General features: G+C 45.3%; 2 protein-coding genes across 12 annotated transcripts in view; one reads left to right on the forward strand and one right to left on the reverse strand.

The window, feature by feature from the left end:
- Positions 1–11518: 11518 nt before the first annotated feature.
- On the reverse strand, positions 11519–19489 carry NME6 (NME/NM23 nucleoside diphosphate kinase 6). 5 transcript variants are annotated; one of them, XM_040445257.1, is made up of 6 exons: positions 19293–19489; positions 16113–16209; positions 13732–13834; positions 13148–13187; positions 12563–12723; positions 11519–12286 (listed from the first exon to the last, which is right to left on the reverse strand). In XM_040445257.1, exons 2-6 carry the CDS (start codon positions 16200–16202, stop codon positions 12099–12101), a joined length of 582 nt encoding a protein of 193 aa, XP_040301191.1. In that variant the 5' UTR covers positions 16203–16209; positions 19293–19489; the 3' UTR covers positions 11519–12098. The 5 variants fall into 5 exon arrangements, with proteins under 5 accessions (XP_040301191.1, XP_040301189.1, XP_040301193.1 ...); XM_040445255.1 differs by having other exon boundaries at positions 11519–12271; positions 19293–19398; XM_040445259.1 differs by lacking the exon at positions 19293–19489 and adding an exon at positions 19183–19281.
- Positions 19282–19608, forward strand: part of FBXW12 (F-box and WD repeat domain containing 12) — a 76449-nt gene continuing 76122 nt past the window's right edge. For all 7 annotated transcript variants that reach the window (XM_040445240.1, XM_040445249.1, XM_040445248.1 and 4 more), the window contains exon 1: positions 19282–19328. The gene's annotated coding sequence lies outside the window, so the exon portion shown is untranslated. The remainder of the gene's footprint in view (positions 19329–19608) is intronic.

The following is a 19608-nucleotide window of genomic DNA, read 5'->3' on the forward strand; positions in this document are numbered from 1 at the left end:
GTGTCCAACTTCGGCTCAGGTCATGATCTTGCAGTTCATGAGTTGGAGCCCCACGTCAGGCTCTGTGCTGACAGCTCAGAGCCTGGAGTCTTCTTCAGAGTCTGTCTGTCTGTCTCTCTCTCTGCCCCTCTCTACTCTTTTCTGCCTCTCCCCTACTCTTTCTATCTAAAATAAATTTAAAAATTTGTTAAATTAAAAAAAAAAAAAGGAGTCAGACGCTCAACCTACTGAGCCACCCAGGTGCCCCCAGGGGTCCTGGTTTTCTGCTGCTGCTTCCATCATCATGCCCACCTCCCCTGCCTCTGCTCCTACTTTCCACCTCGTGAGAGCGCCTTTCATACCCTGACCTCAATGATACCTCTTTCTAGACCTTGGGGTGAGAGATGGGAATTAAAGCCCTCCCATGTGGCTTCTGCTGGGCCTTAGGGTGAGCCTCTCTCCAGGGAGGAAGAGAGAAAGGTGGGATGAGACTTAGGCATTTATAAATCTTAAGGAGATCATAGATCTTAAGGAGGTCTCAGAGCCTTAAAATGCAGGAATGGTGAATCCAGGGTGCTCTTGGAGAGCTGGGATAAAGTTGGGCTCAGCTTAGGCATCCGGAGCTGCTCATAGGGGGAAGCAAGTCCCACTCTTCACCCTGACCTTGGATGATTCAAGGGCCCAGGCTCCTTAGGGCCATATGTGACCGAGAAGAATAAGCCCGAGGGAGAATTTGTAGGATAATGAATTCATGGGACAGAATTTTTTGGGTAAACGAGTGTTTGAGCTTAGAGATTCCAATTCTATGGGAGAGGATTTTGTGTGGTGGGAGGCTGATAGGTGAGAAAACTTTTGAATGTTCTAATAGCTACTGTGAAGAGGTATCTCTTTTGAAATGTCCACATTTTGTTGGATTTCTGTTACCACCTGTTTTAAAGCTGAATCTATACTGAAAATATTTTTTATTAATCTGGTATGTTTTAATCATAAGTGTTTGATTTGAAAAAAGATATACCCAGTTGCAGAAATAGAAAATGAATTTACTTGATTTCAGGTTAAAACAAATACATATTGCCATCTTCTGTAAATAATCATTTTTAAGCCTTAGAAGTTATTCTCTTACAGGACATAATGGTCATATGGAGCCAGATCTGTGTCTGGGAGATAGTAACTGCACAACATGTAGCATCTATTATGATTTCTTTTCACTGTCAAACTTAGCTTTGGAAGATGAACCAGTTCTTGAAGTCCAGCTCTCATTCCAGGGCTTTCCTTTCTGTCCCACTGACCTTGTCCATTCTGAGTTCTCTGACAGATGTTAGGTCTTTGGAGCTGTGGTTTCTCCTGCCCCTGGGATTCTCTGTTGTTTCTGTTGAGCCAGCCAGAGATCACTTACATATGTGTGCAAGTCCCTGAACACACAGGAGCATTCTCAGTACAGGATGTACAACACCCATGTCAGTTACACAGTCAGCAGTGGGAGCAACAACAGTGGTGCATTGAACTGGCTCAGAAGCTCTACTCACAAGTTCACTTTAGTTCCCTTTCCCCACTACAAACCCATGCATTGTATTTGGGAACTGGCAAAGGCTCATTCTTGTGTCTGTTTGTGTGCTCTAACACTAGGGGCCCAGAGTTTGAGGGAGTGGTGGGCACAGAAACATCTTTGTGTTTCAGCAATTATTTTAAGCCTTCACACCTTGACAAAAAGGTTCTTGATGTACCCAGACTTCTACTAGCTCAGTGTCTGCAATGATTCATTCTTTCACTATTTACATGAACCCAGTAAATCTTATTTACATTCTAAAGCCAAAAACCCATTACTGGTGAAAATGAACTGTTTTTAACCCTGATTATTTATCCAACTTTTAAAAACGTTTATTTATTTTGGGGAGAGAGAGAGCACAAGCAGAGAGGGGTTGAGAGGAAGATAGAGAACCCGAAGCAGGCTCAGCACTATCAGCACAAAGCCCCACGAGGGGCTCCAACCCATGAACTGTGAGATAATGGCCTGAGCCAAAGTCGGACACTCAGCCGACTGAGCCACCCAGGTGCCCCTTACCCAACTTTTTTCTTTAAAAAAAAAAAAATACTTGGACAGATATTCTGTTTTCCTTTTTTAAGGCTTTATTGAGGTATAATTGACATTCAGTCAACTGAACACTTTTAAAGTATACAATTTGGGGGACACCTGGGTGGCTCAGTCGGTTGAGCGTCCGACTGCGGCTCAGGTCACGATCTCATGGTTCGTGAGTTTGAGCCCCACGTCAGGCTCTGTGCTGACAGCTCAGAGCCTGGAGCCTGCTTCAGATTCTGTGTCCCCACCCCCTCCTCTGCCCCACCCCTGCTTGTGCTCTGTCTCTCTCTGTCTTTCAAAAATGAATAAATATAAAACAATTTTTTAAAAATAAAGTATACAATTTGATGAATTTTGAGGTATTAACCCAAAGGATACAAAAATGCTGATTCAAAGGGGCCCGTGCACCCCAACATTTATAGCACCACTATTGACAATAGCCAAATTATGGAAAATGGAAAGAACCCAAATGTCCATCAACTGATGAATGGGTAAAGAAGATGTAATATATATATAATGGAATACTACGTGGTGATGAAAAAGAATGAAATCTTGCCATTTGCAACAAAGTGGATGGAACTAGAGGGTATTATGCTAAGTGAAAGAAGTCAGTTAGAGAAAGACATATATGATTTCACTCATATGTGGAATTTGAGAAACTCAACAGATGAACATAGGGAAGGAAAGAAAAGATAAGGTAAAAACAGAGAGGGAGGCAAACCATAAGAGACTCTTAAATACAGAGAATAAACTGAGGGTTGCTAGAGTGGAGGTGGTTGGGGGGCGAGGGTTAAATGGGTGATAGGCATTAAGGAGAGCACTTTTTGGGATGAGCACTGGGTGTCATATGTAAGAGATGAATCACTGGATTCTACTCTTGAAGCCAGGACTATACTGTATGATAATTAACTTAAATTAAAAAAAAAAAGAAAAAATGGCTTCTTTTACTCAGCATAATTATTTTGAGAATTATCCACATCATGTATCAATAGTTCATTCTCTTTTTTTAGTTTTTATTTTTTACATTTATTTATTTTTGAGAGACAGAGTGTGAGCGGGGGAGGGGCAGGGAGAGAGGGAGACATGGAATCGGAAGCAGCCTCCAGGCTCTGAGCTGCCAGCACAGAGCCCGACACGGGGCTTGAACCCACGAACCATGAGATCATGACCTGAGCTGAAGTCAGACACTTAACTGACTGAGCCACCCAGGCGCCCCTAGCTCTTTCTTTTTATTGCTGAATAATATTTCATTATGTGGATAAATTACAACTTATTCATTTACCCATTTCGATTGTTCCCAATTTTGGCTATATTGTGAACATTCATGTACCAGTCTTTGTATGAGCATATGCTTTCAGATATCTTGGGTAAAAACATTAGGAGTGGAATGACTGGGTCTTATGATGGGTGTATGTTTGACTTTCTGTGAACCTACCAAATTTTTCCAAAGTGGTTGTTCCATTTTTTTATACCAGCAGAGTATGAGACTTTCAGTTCCTCCACATTCTTACCAACACTTGGAATGGATAATATTTTAAATTTTAGACATTCTAATAGATGTATAGTGCTATCTCATCATGGTCTTACTTTATATTTCACTAATGGGTAATGATGTTTAACATCTTTTCATTTTGCTCATATTCTTTATTGGATGTTTGTTTTCCTATTATTGAGTTTTGAGAAATCTTTATATATTTCTGATACAAGCCCTTTATCAGATATGTAATTTGCTCTGAAAATGAATGAAACACCTAAAGGTAAGAGCTAAAATTATCAAACATAGGCGCAAGCCTTTATGATCTTAGGTTAGGCAATGAAGTTCTAGATCACCAAAAGCACAACAAATAAGAGGAAAAAAATGACAAAATGGATTTAATAAACACTTAAAGCTATTGTGCTTCAAAAGACACCATTAAGAAAGTGAAAGTAAAAGATTACCTCTTATTACATGTATTTATTCACTTTTACCTTTGAACTATACTTCGATCTGGAGCTCTAACTTCATGTGTACATCTAAACCTGACCTTGGTCATGGACCTTAGGTCTGCACATGTATGTTGGGCATGCACCTTGGACCTGAATTTGTCCAGTTCCTTGGAAAAAATCGTAAGCTAGAAATTGTAAGTGGATGTGAACCTTTTACTCAGACCTTGGAATTTGTCCTGGACTTAGACCCTGGGCCTTGGACAATATTTAGATACTGGATTCCAACCTTATAATTCAGTTCTTGACCTTTATTTTCCCAGAATCTTGGACCTGAGTTTATATCTAGACCTTGGTCACGGACCTGGACCTTAGACCTTGATTTGGAGCGTGAGTGTTATATGGTAGGGCTGTCGTAACAAAGTACCACAAACTGGGTCACTTAACCAACAGAAAGTTATGTCTCACAGTTCTGGAAGCTAGAAGTTCAAGATAAAATGTTGGCAGGGTTGATTCCTTCTGAGGGCTGGGAGGGAGAAATGCATTTCATACTTCTCTTCTGGCTTTTGGTGTTTTTCTGACAATCTTTAGCATTCTTTGGTTTGTAGATGAATTGCCCCAGTAACTGTCTTCATGTTTGTAGTTCCCCCTGTACGTGTGTCTGTGCCAAATTTCTTCTCTTTATAAGGACACCAGTCATACTGAATTAGGAGTCCACCTACTCCTGTATGACTTCATCTTAACTAATTACATCTGCAACAACCCTATTTCCAAATAAGGTCACATTCTGAGGTATTTGGAGTTAGGACTTCAACATATGAATTTTTGAGGGCCACAACTCAACCCATTACAGGCGTGAGGTGGTATCTTTGGGACATTGACCTGAACTCTGTATATGAACTTTGAATTTGTACTTGGAACTGGATGCGACCTGACCAGAACATTGAACCTGACCTTAGACCTAGACCTTGGCCTTTGGAAGAGTGATTGAAACTTTGATTGGGAGATCAGATCTGGATTTTGGATATGAACTTGGACCTTGGACCCAGTACTTGGATTTGGGCCTGGACCTAAATTTGACATTGAAATTAGATTTGACATTAGGCCTACTCTTCGGACTTGGCTCTGGGTTTTGGAACTGTGCCTTGGAACTTATTGGTTTATCTTCAACCTCCCCCCTTAAAATTGGACATGCACCTTGTACCTCAACTTTGGATGTGGGCCTGGACCTAACCTTGGTTGTGGACATTGGACCTACGCTTTCATGTAGACATGGACCATGGGACCTGCACCTGGATCTTGGAAGTAGACTTTGGACGTTGTTCCTGAGCCTTAAATTTTGATTTCAAATCTTGATCTCTGACCCTGACCTAGGACTTAAATCACACCTGAATCTCAACCTGGTCCTTGGCCTTGGACATTGTCATGGTCTTTGGACTTGGACCTTGAAACTAGATTCATATCTGAACTATGTATCTGAACAGTTCTGGACTTTGAATCTAACCTTAGGCATTGTATTTGCTTATAAATCTGAATTTACTATTTTTACTATTTTTTTAATGTTTATTTTTGAGAGAGAGAGAGAGAGTGAGAGAGAGAGAGAGCATGAGCAGTAGAGGAGCAGAGAGAGGGGGAGATACAGAATCCAAAGCAGGATCCAGGCTCCAAGCTGTCAGCACAGAGCCTGACATGGGGCTCGAACCCATGAACTTCAAAATCATGACCTGAGCTGAAGTCAGATTCAACCAACTGAGCCACCAGGCACTCCTGAATCTGAACTTCTAACAGAGGGCTTGAACTTTATACCTGGACCCTGGATCTGACCCCAGCCTAGACTTCCGACCTGGATGTGGATGTGACCTTGGGCCAAGGATTTAGACCTGGATGTCCATCCTGAACTTTGACTTCTCCTGGACATTGAGCTTGAAACTTAGACCTAGATGGGGCCTGTAACTTATACCTGACATTAGACTTATACATTGGATCTGGATCTTAGACATGAACTTAAGATATGCATATGAACATTGGACCTGAAACTTGGACCTAGATTTTCCAAGTTTTTTGGATATAACCTTTAAAAAATCATTATTTATTTACTGAGAGAGACACAGAGAGAGGAAGCACAAGTGGGAGAGGGGCAGAGAGGGAGTGAATCCCAAGCAGGCTCCACATTGCCAGTGCAGAGCCCAACATGGGGCTTGAACTCAAGAATTGTGAGACCATGACCTCAGCCAAAGCTGGAGGCTTAACCAACTGAGCCACCCAGGCACCCCTCTTGGATATAACCTTTAACTGGAATTTGGACCTGAACCTGGATTTTTTTATTTGGTCATCGGAGCTGGACATGAACATGAACTTTGAACCTGAACCTTGGAACTCAACCACAGACCTGGATTTGTTCAGTGTTTAGGAATTGACGTTAGATCTGGACCTTGGTCAAGGATCTGACACATGCTTGGAGCTGGGACTCAGATTTCAATCTGTATCTTGGACTTAGGACCATGATCTGGATGATGTAAATGCACCTTGGACCTGGACCTTGGACCAGAATTTGTATATGAACGTGGACTAATCTTTGGATCTAAATCTGGACCTGGTTTTGGATGTTGGACTTAGACTTAAAGCTTTGATTTTACCTAGAACATATACTGGTTGTTGTTTTTTTTTTTTTAATTAAAAAAATGTTTGTTTAAAATTTATTTATTTTTTGAGAGAGACAGAGACAGAGACAGAGACAGAGAGAATGAGCAGGGGAGGGGCAGAGAGAGAGGAAGAAAGAAAGAATTCCAGGCAGGCTCCATGGGGTTAGTGTGGCACCCAATGCAGGTCTTGATCTTACTAACTGGGAGATCATGACCTGAGCCAAAACCAAGACTTGGACACTCAACCAACTGAGCCATCCAGGTGCCCCTGGAACATATACTTTTGGCACTATACTTTGTCATTAGACATGGACCAGGACTTGTTACTTGGAACTGTATCTTGGACCTCAGATCTGAAATTTAAACCTGGTAGTGACCTGTATTCCTTGTACTTGACCTCATATCTGGCAATTGAATCTCTACCCAGATCTTGGACTTGGATCTCAAATCTTGCATTTCCTTGGATAATGGATCTTACCTGAAATATAGAAATTGTACCTACATTTGGATCTTTGACCTGTACCTGAATCTATGAACAAGATTTTGGATCTCACCAGTGAATTTTGGCAATGATCCTGGACCTCAGACCTGGATTTAGTTCTTAGACTTAGGCTTCAGTCCTGGATGTAGATCTCAAATGTGAATATCAGACCTTAAAGCTGAACCTCATTTCTGGCCCCCAATCCTATAACTTAGAATGGATTATACATATTCTTGGAACTAGAACTTCAATCTGGATCTTGGAACTGGAACTCAACCTTGTACTAGATATTCAAACTGGACTTCAGACATGGATTTTGGACTCACCTTAGACCTGGGAAGTGGACCTAGAATTGGACCCTGGACTTGGTCATTGAACCTCTGTACTGGACCTGACTTTGGATCCAGACTTTGTGTCTTGACCTGAACCTGGACTTTGGAAGTGGTTGAATGTACCTCAACCTTGAACAGGTGTCTTGAATCTGGATTGTAAACCTGGACCTAGATTTAACATTAAATGCTGACATTGGACCTGAGCCTCAAATATGAACATAGATATTGGACTTGGACCATGGACCTCGACTTGGATCCAGATCTAGGATATAGTGTTTGGAACTAAACACTGGCCTGCTCCTGAACCTTGTTGTAGACGTTGGATATGGAATTGGCTTGTAAGTTAGTCCTGACATTAAACCTGGTCCTTGGACATGGACTTGGACTTTGATATTAGAACTGTATCTTGGACATTGAATGTTCTAAACATGGATATGCCCTTTGGACCTGAACTTAGGATGTGGATCTGCATTTGATCTTGGATACTTATGTTAGACTTGGCCTTTGGAAATGGACATGGATCTTGGACCTGGACTTTGACCTGAATGTTGGAATAGACTTAGGGACTTTGTTCTCAAACTCTGGACCTGGGCCTTGAACCTGGAACCTCAGACTTGGGGCTGGATCTTGGACTTGGCCCTTAGATCTCAAACTGGTCTTTGGACATAGAATTGGAACCTTGGACTTGGAACATCAAATCTCAATTGTGGAACTCTGTTTGTCTGTGATGTTGGACCTATCCTTAGACTTGGTCCTTGGTGATGGACCCAGGCCTTGGACCTTGTTACTTGAGCTTCAACTTCTAACCTAAGACTTTGATCTCATATCAAGACCTCAGACTTGGACATCAGACCTACATCAGGATATGACTTTAGATCTGGAATATTGATCTGAACCAGAATTCTAGACCTAGAATAGGGGACCTTGGTCTTAGACTGGAATCTTGGTTTGAAACTCAACTTGTCCTGGACACTGAACTCAGACATAGGATTGATTTGGATCTTGCAACTATACCTTTAACTTTGACATCTAACGTTGGTCACAGAACTTGAATTTGGGGCATTTGTTTTGGTCTCTCTTGTGGGTGCTACGCCACCACCTTGGTATCTTTCCATGAGGGAGGGTAGCCTCAGACTTGGCTAGGAAGTAGAGTGCTTCCCCTGTCTGCTTATTGATAGCTGGCACTCCTAATCAATCTCCTTTGTCAGTTTGCCTGGAGTTTTCAGCTGGACTTTCTATTTAGTTTGTTTAGTCATGGGAAAGAATAGGCCAGATGGGCTGTCATCTAGTGCTGGGTTAGAGTTTGGGAAATGCCTCGTCTGGACCACCTTGTTCTGTTGTGTGGGGAGACCTAAGTGCCCTGTTGCTGTGTTGTTCCTCCAGTTCAGAAGTCTCAAACCATTTATCCTTCAGGCAACCTTCTAGAGTTCTCCTTGATTGTTTCTTGCATATTTTCAGGTTTATAGTTGTACTCAGCAGGGAGGAGCAGAGATAAATGGGTCTATACCATTTTGTCTAGACTGAAGTCACTGGTCATTGCTGTTGTAGGTTACTCTGTTGAGAGTTTTGCTATAGAGATGAGCAGAGACATGAGACAGTGGCATGAAGGAGATGTGGTGTTAAGAAAGGTTTGCTTTTAAAATAATCTAAAAACGGAGGGGAAAAAACATAAGAGACTCTTAAATACAAGAGAACAAACTGAGCGTTGCTGGAGGGGTTGTGGGTGGGTGGGAGGGGCTAAATGGGCAAGGGACATTAAGGAGGACACCTGTTGGGATGAGTGTCCCAACACATATGACACTGAGTGTCGTATGCAGGGGATGAATCACTGGATTCTACTCATGAAATCATTATTGCACTGTATGCCAACTAGCTTGGATGTAAAGAAAAAAAAAGAAACAAGAAAGGAAAAAGAATTGTTTGTTTAATTTATTAATGAGAGAAACTATAGCATGTTTGTAAGATCTATTTCTTGATGGTGCAGGAAGCATAGGAAATAATTACTTGAAAAGGTAGGAGGCAATAAGATCTCCTGTACAAATTTGGGAAAGCTTTAGATAGGAGCTTAGAAGGTTTGTCCATTGCCCATCCTAACAGGAAGGAAGCAGAGTATGTGAGCACAGATGCAAGTGGGTACTCAGTGAGGTCTTGGGAGTCTGAGGAATTTCTCTCTTGACTGTTTGTTATCTTCCTGAAAGAGGAAGCAGGGTCAACAGCTAGACAGTGAAAAAGAAGGAAGAGGTTGTTGGAGATTTGGAGAGAGAATATATGAAAAAGTTACCTAGGAGAGTGGACTAGTGAATGGTCTAGATTTAGAAGACATGACAGAGGGATACAGAAGACTATGATTTAAAAGTAGGATTTAGGGGTAACTGGGTGGCTCAGTCGGTTAAGCGACCAGCTCTTGATTTCAGCTCAGGTCACGATCTCATAGTTCTCAAGATTGAGACCCACGTCAGGCTCTGCACTCAGTGCAGAGCCTGTTGGGATTCTCTTTCCCCCTCTCTCTCTGCCCCTCACCTGCTTGTGCTCTCTCTCTCTCTCTCTCTCAAAATAAGTAAATAAACATAAAAATTAAAAAAAAAATAAAAGTAGGATTTAGGGGTGCCTGGGTGGCTGTCAGTTAAGCATCCAAGTCTTGGTTTCAGCTCATGATCTAGCAGTTCATGAGTTCAAGCCTCACACAGGGCTCTGTGCTGACAGAGTAGAGCCTGCTTGGGATTCTCTCTCTCTCCCTCTTTCTCTTTGCCCTACCCCCCCCCTTCAAAATAAATAAATAAACTTTAAAAAAAAAAGTAGGATTTAAAGACTTCAGAGATGGAGGAATCCTAAGTGATGTCAAAAGCCAGAGTATGAATAGCCTAGTTCTATTAACAAAGCAATGACTCCTATGTCTGGCACTGTGCTGGGCAACAGTGACAAAGGCATGAAGAAACCAGTCTCTTCCGGTGGGTTAGTGTGTAAGCCACACTGGAGTGGGCTGCTGAGACAAGGGGGATGAGCCTGTTAGCATAGACAACTAATGTGGGTTCTTTGTCCAGAGAGGAAGAAACACAGGTAGCTGAAGGGGAAAGTGAGGTTAGAAAGATTTTGAAAAGTGGGAGACACTAAAACGGATTCAGTAGAGAGAGGTAAAAGTGTACTAGAGACTAGAAAACCAAAAGAGCAAGATGGGATTCAGAGCACGTGGAAGGGCTGACTTAATGGGAAGCAGGGCCCTTTCCTGTGTTGTAACAGGAAGAGAAGAGAAGATGGGAGCATAGGCAGGTACATTTCTAGATTCAGATGTAAGACTCCTAGGCATGTCACTCTAAGCCCAAAGGTAGTACAACAGCATAAATGCTTTAGCCCATTATCTTCCATGTGAGGTAAGCTCCTTATTGCCACAGAGATGCTGCTGTTGCCAAGGTCACAGTGACCTCCGTGCTGTCACATTTAGAGGTATTTTAAAGGCAACATTCAACATTGCTTCATTCTCCAGAAACACTCTCTTGTCTTGACTTTCCTGATCCACACATCCTTGGTTTTTTCCTTCTTTCTCTGGCTATCTCTTCATCTCCTTTGTTAGCTTGTGCAAATATCTGTTTTCACAAATCCTATATAAATTTAAGGTTCCTCACTACTCCCAGTATGGTAGATTGTCATAATAATGGCCCCTTATGATTCATACCTCCCGGTATCCGTGCCCTCATGTGGTCTCTTCCCACATGGCCTCTGGGCTTGGCCACATGACTTGTTTTGGTCAATGGGATATTAGCAAACATGATATAGGCAGAAGCTTGCGAATGGGGGCCTGACCTCTTAGAACCCTGAAACAACCATGCTATGAAGAAGCTCAGGATAAAAGACCATATTTGACCCATCTGCCAAATGCAGCCACATGAGTGAGTTCAAGTCAGACCAGCAGAACCACTCAACCAATCCAGAGACACGTAAAAATAGACCATTATCGTGTTAAGCCAGTAAATTTTGAGATGATGTGTAATGCAGCAATAGATAACTGTCATCCTCAGCTACAACAGAGACATGGCTAACTTGACTGTTTTGTGCAAATCAGAAAAAAAGTGAATCATAAAAACATGCCTCTGCTAGCAGACACATCTTTATTCAAATAAAAGGTGCTCCTTCCCCCAGGATGCAGCCCTATACCACGCGCCCACACTCAGCGCTGGGTGCCTTTATGCACTAGACAAGCTGCACACTGTGTGTGAAGCTCCTGGGGGATTTCTACACAATTCTCTCCATTTAGCGCAGACCGGAAACTTGGCTTCAGGAAAGGTTTAATTACTCCATGGAAGGAGAGAGAGAAAACACCTAGAGTAGGGCTCCTAGCCTTGAGGATTCAGTAGACTGACTTTTATTGAAGAAGGTAGGCCAAATGTTGCTTATATAGAGTCACTGCATTTTTCAGGCAAGTCGATTAGGCAAACTCTTCTTTGAAAAAGATGACTAGTTCTCAGGAAAAAAGAGGAGCCATTATTCCTCTGAACCACCCATGAACGTTCTGGAAAAGAGGTAGATAGACAGCTAGATTCTAGAGGAGGTGGCAGTGAGGAGCTAGATCCTCAGGTAGGCGTGGTGCCCGGCAGAGATGGCGCCACGATCCCCAGGCCTCCCTGGTCCTATGAGGTCTCCGAGAGAAGGCTGGGCAATTCCACCAGTCTTCACAGACCCACAGGCCTGCGGCAGGCTGGTCCCGGGTCTGCTGCTCCGGCCGCGCAGTGGATGCCTCCCTCTGGACTATAGCGCACAGGGCCACAGCGCAGCTGCGGCTCCTCTTCCTCATACCAGCGCTGTTCACTGAAGTCAGGGAAGAAGGCTGCGATCTCTCTACTGGCTGAAACCACAGAGTCTGTAAGAGGAGGTAAGAAAGAGAAGGGGTTCTCATAGGGAGTGCAGGAAGGAGGTAAGAGGCAGTTAGAGTCAGATTCAGAAACCTGAGCCTCTAGTCCTGCTGACCCTCAGTCCTGGGGCCACATTTGCCCAGACGGCCACACAGGGCCAGAAATGCCTGGAGGGAGGAGAGTTCATGGCGGGATACCTGGCTCTCAACTCCCTCATAGGGCCTGACCACCAGCCCCAAATCATCCTCCCTCACTGTGGCCGAGGGCAGGGGAGGCAGACTCACCAGAGCCATGGGTTGTGTTGCGGGTGTCAGTGAGGCCAAAACTTCCACGAATTGAATCTGGGGCCACGTGACGTGCTTGGAACACTCTGGTGGGTCCCATCAGTGTCCTCCAAAGCTGGATGGCATCCTTGCGGGCAAGGATGTAGGCTCGGATTGGCCCACTGTGTACAAAAGGAGCAGGTGTCAGGAATCCGGCTATGTGGTCTAGGAGGGCAAACTGTGAGCAGGGCACAAATAAAGGGACATTCCACCCTGAGGGTTACCCTGCCTTTCTAGCTCAGTACCAACACTGCTTCAAACAGGAGGTGATGGAAGGCCCCTGCTGTGTACATGCAAAAGGCCACAGAGGTCAGCAGAGTTGTTAAGTAGCATTCAACAATACTCTTCTATAGCCACAGGACCAATAAGCACGATGGCAGGTGGCCACCAGGTCAGTGTTGGCTTAATCATGGCTCCAAGCCCATGTTTCTTCAGACATTTAACACCGATTACAACTTCAAAGAGCATCACATGAAATTAACAAGTTTAGGAGCAACAGAGATAAATCTTGGTGGATAAAGATGCCCAAACCAAAATTAGAAGTACCTGGCCATGAACTCCACCAGCCGCTGATAGAAAAAACGACCTGCAAAGAGAGAGAGTAATTTCATCCAGACACTGGTGCCCAAGAGCACTTTTTGTACTTAGGTCTCCTTACTTGGAATGATAAAAACCATTTTGGAAAAAAAGGAACAAGGAGTCTGATATACCTGGGTCTGAACACAGGCTCTGCCACTTACAGCCTGTGCAGTTTCAGGTAAGTCATTAATTTCCCCAGCTCAGGTTCCTAATCCATGTGCTGGAGACCTAACAGTACCTACCTCATAGGGCTGTGGGGAAAATTCAGAGAAACCATGAGCATGAGGACAATGTCCGACAGAGTAAACATCCCCTATACCTACTGATATCATCAGGACATAAAACTAAATGTCCGGTTGGGCTACGAAGTAGAACCCTCCTAGAAAATATTTTTAAAAGATTGACAATCATGAAAAGTTTGTGTATAAAGCCAGACTTTAGAAAATGGCTATAACTTTACAGTTGGTAGGTCAGAGACAGCCTGCCATTATGTGTCCTTGCACACCTCGTGGGACAGAGAAGGCTCCCATTCAGAGGACTGCTTATCCTACCTTCATGTTCTTGGTAAAACTTCTGGCAATCTTCTTTTCTCCACAGAAGTTCTCTCATTCGTACAATAAGGAACTTGTTGCTCAGAATCTGCTGATGAACAGCCTGGATAAACACCATGTCAAAGATAAAAATCAGTCAAAGGGATGGGGTGCCTGGGTGGCTCAGTTGGTTAAATGTCTGACTTCAGCTCAGGTCATGATCTCACGGTTCATGAGTTCAAGTCCCACATCAGATGAGCTTGAGCCCCACTTCAGGTGAGCTACAGCCACACTTCGAGTGAGCCCCGGCTTTCTCTCTTTCTCTCTCTGCCCTTCGTGGAATTCTCTGTCTCTCTGTGTCTCTCTCCCTCCCACCCTCCCTCGGTCTCTCTGCCCCCCTTTGTTTCTCTGCCCCTCACTCACTTGCACCCCTTCTTTCTCTCAAAACAAAACAAAAAAAGATACAAATAAGTCAAAAGGATGGGCCGCCTAGGTGGCTTAGTCGGGTAAGCACCTGACTTTGGCTCAGGATATGATCTCATGGATCCCAGGTTCAAGCCCCACATTGGGCTGTCTGCTGTGGGCACAGAGCCGGCTTCAGATCCTCTGTTCTCCTCTCTCTCTACCCCTCTCCTGCGCGTGCGCACGGGCATACATGCACTCTCTTTCTCTCTTTCAAAAATAAACATTTTTAAAAAATCAGTCAAAGTGACCATTTGAGTGAAAAGGAAATCCAGGCTGACCAAAAGAACCCATCAGAGCCCAGGACTTGATGGTCTGTCCTGTGTTGGGTCAGTAGAGAAAGAAGGTGGGGTGAGGTAAAGACCTTCAGTCACACGGCTAGAACATGAGCCTCTGGTGCCATCTCGGCCCCTCCCTTCAGCTGAAGCCCACACAACCCACCTCTCGGATCATCTTACAAATCTCTTGATAGTGGTCCTGCCTTGAGTTTGTCCCACTCTCTCCAAACCATCACACATGACAGATTAAAAACACCATAATTTATATGTCCCACTCTGGTCAGAACTTTACTCATGGAATGAGGTATAACTACTTTAGGCCAGTGCTCAAGGCTGTACTTTCCTTGCCCTCCACCTCTTCCAATTCTGTCATCCTGTCACCCCAGCCTGCTTGTGGCCCTCGGATCCACCACCCGCGTTCCTGCCTCAGCATCTCCCTCTGTGGAACACCTGCCCTCCTGTGCACTGACCAAAGTCTACCCTTCCTTCCTGCTGGCCAGGGCCCCGCACTTGCAGGCCACCATTCCTGACTGCTCTGGTCTTTCTCCGCACCACGGTGAGCTTTCCCAGCAGTGCTGCGCAGCGAATACTTATCAAACTATCCTCGGCAGGACCCTACGATGACCCTCCCCCAGTCCCACCAAGATTGCGCACCCTACTCTACAGGGCTCTGAATACCATGCAACATGATTATGTTACATTACATGGCAAAAGGGATATTAAGGTTGCTATTAGTTGAATCAAAAATATTATCCAGGGGCGCCTGGGTGGCGCAGTCGGTTAAGCGTCCGACTTCAGCCAGGTCACGATCTCGCGGTCCGTGAGTTCGAGCCCCGCGTCAGGCTCTGGGCTGATGGCTCGGAGCCTGGAGCCTGTTTCCGATTCTGTGTCTCCCTCTCTCTCTGCCCCTCCCCCGTTCATGCTCTGTCTCTCTGTCCCAAAAAAATAAACGTTGAAAAAAAAAATATTATCCAGATGAGCCCAATTAATCACATGAGCTCTTTAAAAGCTGAGTTTTATCTGGCCAGGCACTAATGAGGAAGTCAGGTTTAAAGCATTTGAAGCACTGAACACGCTGTTCCTGTCTTATAGATGGAGGGAGCTGTGTGATGAGGAATGTGAGTGGTCTCTAAAAACTGAGAGCAGTCTTCGCCTGAAGGCCAGCAAGGACATGGGGACCTCAGTCTTAGAACCATAGGAACCAAATGCTGCCAACAACCTGAATGACTTTGGATGTGGATTCTTCCCCAGACCCTCCAGATAAGGACCTGGCCTGCTGATACCTTGACTTTGGCCTCGTGAGACCCTGAGGAAAAACTCAGCTGAACCTCCTGCACCTCTAAATTCTAGAATTGTGAAATAATAAATGTTTTAAGCTGCTAAATTTGTGGTAATTTGTTTCATAGCGATAGAAAACTAATATATACACATTGTCTAGAGGTTTGGTTCTTCTTCTTACTTTATTGGATCCTTATATTTTTTATCTGCCCCAATTCTCCAGTAGATTTTTAGTCTTCTCAGGGTCAGAGTCCATGGTTCCTAGCTTTACTTCCACGGCATCTTGCACAGGACTGTGCTGTCAGTCTTCACAAGTGGCCCTGTGGCACAGGAAACAGAGGCAGTGCCCAGGACATACGGTAGAGGCTTAAGATTCCTTCTTACCTCCAGAATCAGGGGGTGAGCAACCGCATCAGGCTTGATCAGGGCCAGAGTGAGCTGGAGAGCCTGAGGGCTTCTCAAGATCGAGGTCATCTCACTCCTGCCATCAGAAAGCTGGATTAGGGACTCCTCAGTGCTGTGCTCCCCACCCTTCCTCCTCCGGAGCCATGGAGCCTTGCAAGCTAACAGCAGATCTCATTCCTAACACTCCCAAAGCATGTGGCAGTTACGTACAAAGAAGTTACCCATTCAGGAGAAATTCAGGTTTAAACTCTACCTGTCTCTGCAATATTCCCTTCCCTTCCTAATTTTTCTTGGTGTTTTAGAGGATTTACAATTTACATTGCTAAACAGCCTGGCCACAAAGGTACAATAACTGTTTCCATTCATAAGGCCTTCTATCCCATAGTGCTCTCCCATCGATTCTAGAATTGGAAAATTGGATGGACAAGAATTGGGATGTTCCCAGGATATCCCCCCAAAAAGTCTGCTAGATACCTACCATCTCTTATCTAATCTTACAGATAGGTCAGGACCTCCCCTGCCCAAATCAAATTCTTTTTTTTTTTTTAATTTTTTAATGTTTATTTATTTTTGAGACAGAGAGAGACACAGCATGAGCAGGGAAGGGGCAGAGAGAGAGGGAGACACAGAATGTGAAGCAGGCTCCAGGCTCTGAGCTGTCAGCACAGAGCCCAACGTGGGGCTCGAACTCACGAACTGTGAGATCATGACCTGAGCCGAAGTCGGACGCTTAACCGACTGAGCCACCCAGGCGCCCCCCAAATCAAATTCTCTAACACACTCGGTTGTCCTCAGGGCAAAGCTTGTGAACAGGCAACTCCAAGGTCAAGGACTAGTTGTAACCATTTTGTATCTGTAGCAGCTGAAACACTGCCTGGGACAAAGGTCAGTTTTATTGACTAAATGAACCTATATAGTCTTATTCTATCCATCTTTGTATTTCTAGTGTCTAGCATGGTGTAAGAGTTCAACAAATAATTGTGGACAGGGCACCTGGGTAGCTAAGTCAGTTAAGTGTCCGACTTCGGCTCAGGTCATGATCTCGTATTTCATGAGTTCGAGTCCTACGTCTGGCTCTGTGCGGACAGCTCAGAGCCTGGAGTCGGCTTAAGATTCTGTGACGGGGCGCCTGGGTGGCGCAGTCGGTTAGGCGTCCGACTTCGGCCAGGTCACAATCTCGCGGTCCGTGAGTTCGAGCCCCGCGTCAGGCTCTGGGCTGATGGCTCGGAGCCTGGAGCCTGTTTCCGATTCTGTGTCTCCCTCTCTCTCTGCCCCTCCCCCGTTCATGCTCTGTCTCTCTCTGTCCCAAAAATAAATAAAAAACGTTGAAAAAAAAAATTAAAAAAAAAAAAAGATTCTGTGTCTCCCTCTTCCCCACTTATGCTCTCTCTCTCAAAAATAAACATTAAAAATTAAAAAAAATAATTGTGGACATGATATAAAGAATATAAAAGTATTTTATAAACCAGACTAAAAGAATTTGAGGTCTCTCTCAACTGTGAAATTTTATTCACATGTGAGAAACTGATCATCTCTTCAGGACTAAAGACTAGGTCTCAAAAGATTATTTGGTGGAGCTCCTAAATTTGCCAACAAATATGGAGAAGGCTTCCATGAACACACACAGGGACAGTCTGGACAACACCCTCATTTCCCTTAGGCTGAAAGTAGCCTGATGATCACGTTAAAGGCAGTGCTTGCTTACTCAAACCACAAAACGAAGTCCAGCCTAACTAGTGCAAGATCAGCCAACCCACTCTCCCTTGCATCTCAGGTTGTGAGTAACCCAAAAACAAGCGGAATCTTCACCATGTATCTAGGGAGAAACAACCTTGACACCTCACCTCCCACCCCCTCCAAATCCATGTTATCACCAAGTTCTGGCAATTTTGCCTAAGCAATAGATCTCAAATCCATACAATCCTCTCCTCAAGGGCCACCACCCAGTCTAAGACATCATCAACCCTCCCCAGACTTCTGCAACAGCCTCCTCGATGGCCTCTCAATTTCTCCTCCTGCCAGCCTCTACAATCTGTTCTCCACACAGCAGCCAGTGAACTAAAAATACAAATCTAATCATATCAGTCCCCGCCTTAAGCTTTTGCCTGAGACCTTTTCACAGTCCAAAATGTGTTTCCTCTGGTTACCTCCTATTCACCCACTAGATCTTTTCTTTTAATATTTTTTGTTTTTTGATTTTTTTTAAGGGGGAGGGAGGGGCAGAGAGGAGAGAGAGAGAATCCCAAGCACACTCTTCATTGTCAGCACAGAGCCCAATGCGAGCTCGATCACACCAACTCTGAGATCATGACCTGAGCCACCCTGGGCCCCTCACCCACTAGATCTTAGCTCACTTCCCCTATTACATCTTCTTGGACCTCTTCTTCAGTTATGTCTTCACCCCTTAGGCCAGCTGCATTAAAGCAGGGATCTGTTTTGCTCATGGTTTTATTCTCAGTACCTATGCAGAGTGCCTAGCACATAGCTGGCTCTCAAAAGTATTTGGTGAATTAATGAATGAATGAATCTCATCCAGCTATACCAAGGCCAAGCTGCTAGGGGCTCTCTAGGGAAGGATGTTTCCTCTCCTTATGCCAACTAAGTAATGACTGTCATGGCCCTCGGTTTACAACAAATGTTGACAGGTCAAGAAATTTGTTCAACTTAAAAGTCACTCCATCAGAGAATCATAAATTTGGGGGGTTGCCTAGGCATTCGCCGCCACACCGAAGGCACCCATTCCTCCGATTCCGGGAGGGCGTCGGCAAAGCCCCTCGTCCTCCTAGGCAAAGCGGGGACCTGCAGCCCTCCCCCAGCTCTGTCTCAGCTCCCCATTCTCTACCCTCACCCCGACACCCGAGGCCCAGTTCTCCAATCCCCCAGGCACTCAGCCCCATTTCTTGACACCGCCCCTCTCCTCGCTGTCCCCACCCCCCCTTCTCTAGGCCTGCAGCCGCGCGACTCCTGTCCTTTGTACCCAGGCTTAAGCCCATCCCAGATTCTGGGCTGTTCGCGCCCCAGCCCGGATGGAGTTCAAGTCTAGATGCACCTGGTCTTCCACCGCGGCGCCCGGCCACCAGGCACCGCGACAGCTAGCCTGTGCGGCCCAAGCGGGGTCCTTCGGGCGTTCGGCCGGGCAGCCCTGCCGGGGGTCCTTACCGTGAAGCCGCGGACCGAGCCGGAAGCGGAGGCCAGGTGTGTGGACCCCGCGGGGAGACCGCGTTGTGGGAGCGGTCGGGTCGAAGGCCCGCAGCATGCAGCACGAAGGCCGGCCCTACTGGTGGCCCTTGTCTCTCTCTCCAGCGCTTGCCCCTGCCGTACGAGAGGACAGAGCCGTCTCGGGCGGGAACTGCCTCTCGGAGCCGGTGCGGGCGCGGGCGCCCTCAAGCGGGAGGGAGGGCCAGGCCGGAGTTCGCGGGCCGCAGTGCGCGGGGAGGTGGTGGCCTGGCAGTGGGCCGTGCTTGCTAGCGGGGCC

This window comes from Herpailurus yagouaroundi, unplaced genomic scaffold (genome assembly GCF_014898765.1).
Source record: "Herpailurus yagouaroundi ecotype Mexico unplaced genomic scaffold, PumYag 193, whole genome shotgun sequence".
NCBI classification, from domain to species: Eukaryota; Metazoa; Chordata; class Mammalia; order Carnivora; family Felidae; genus Herpailurus; species Herpailurus yagouaroundi.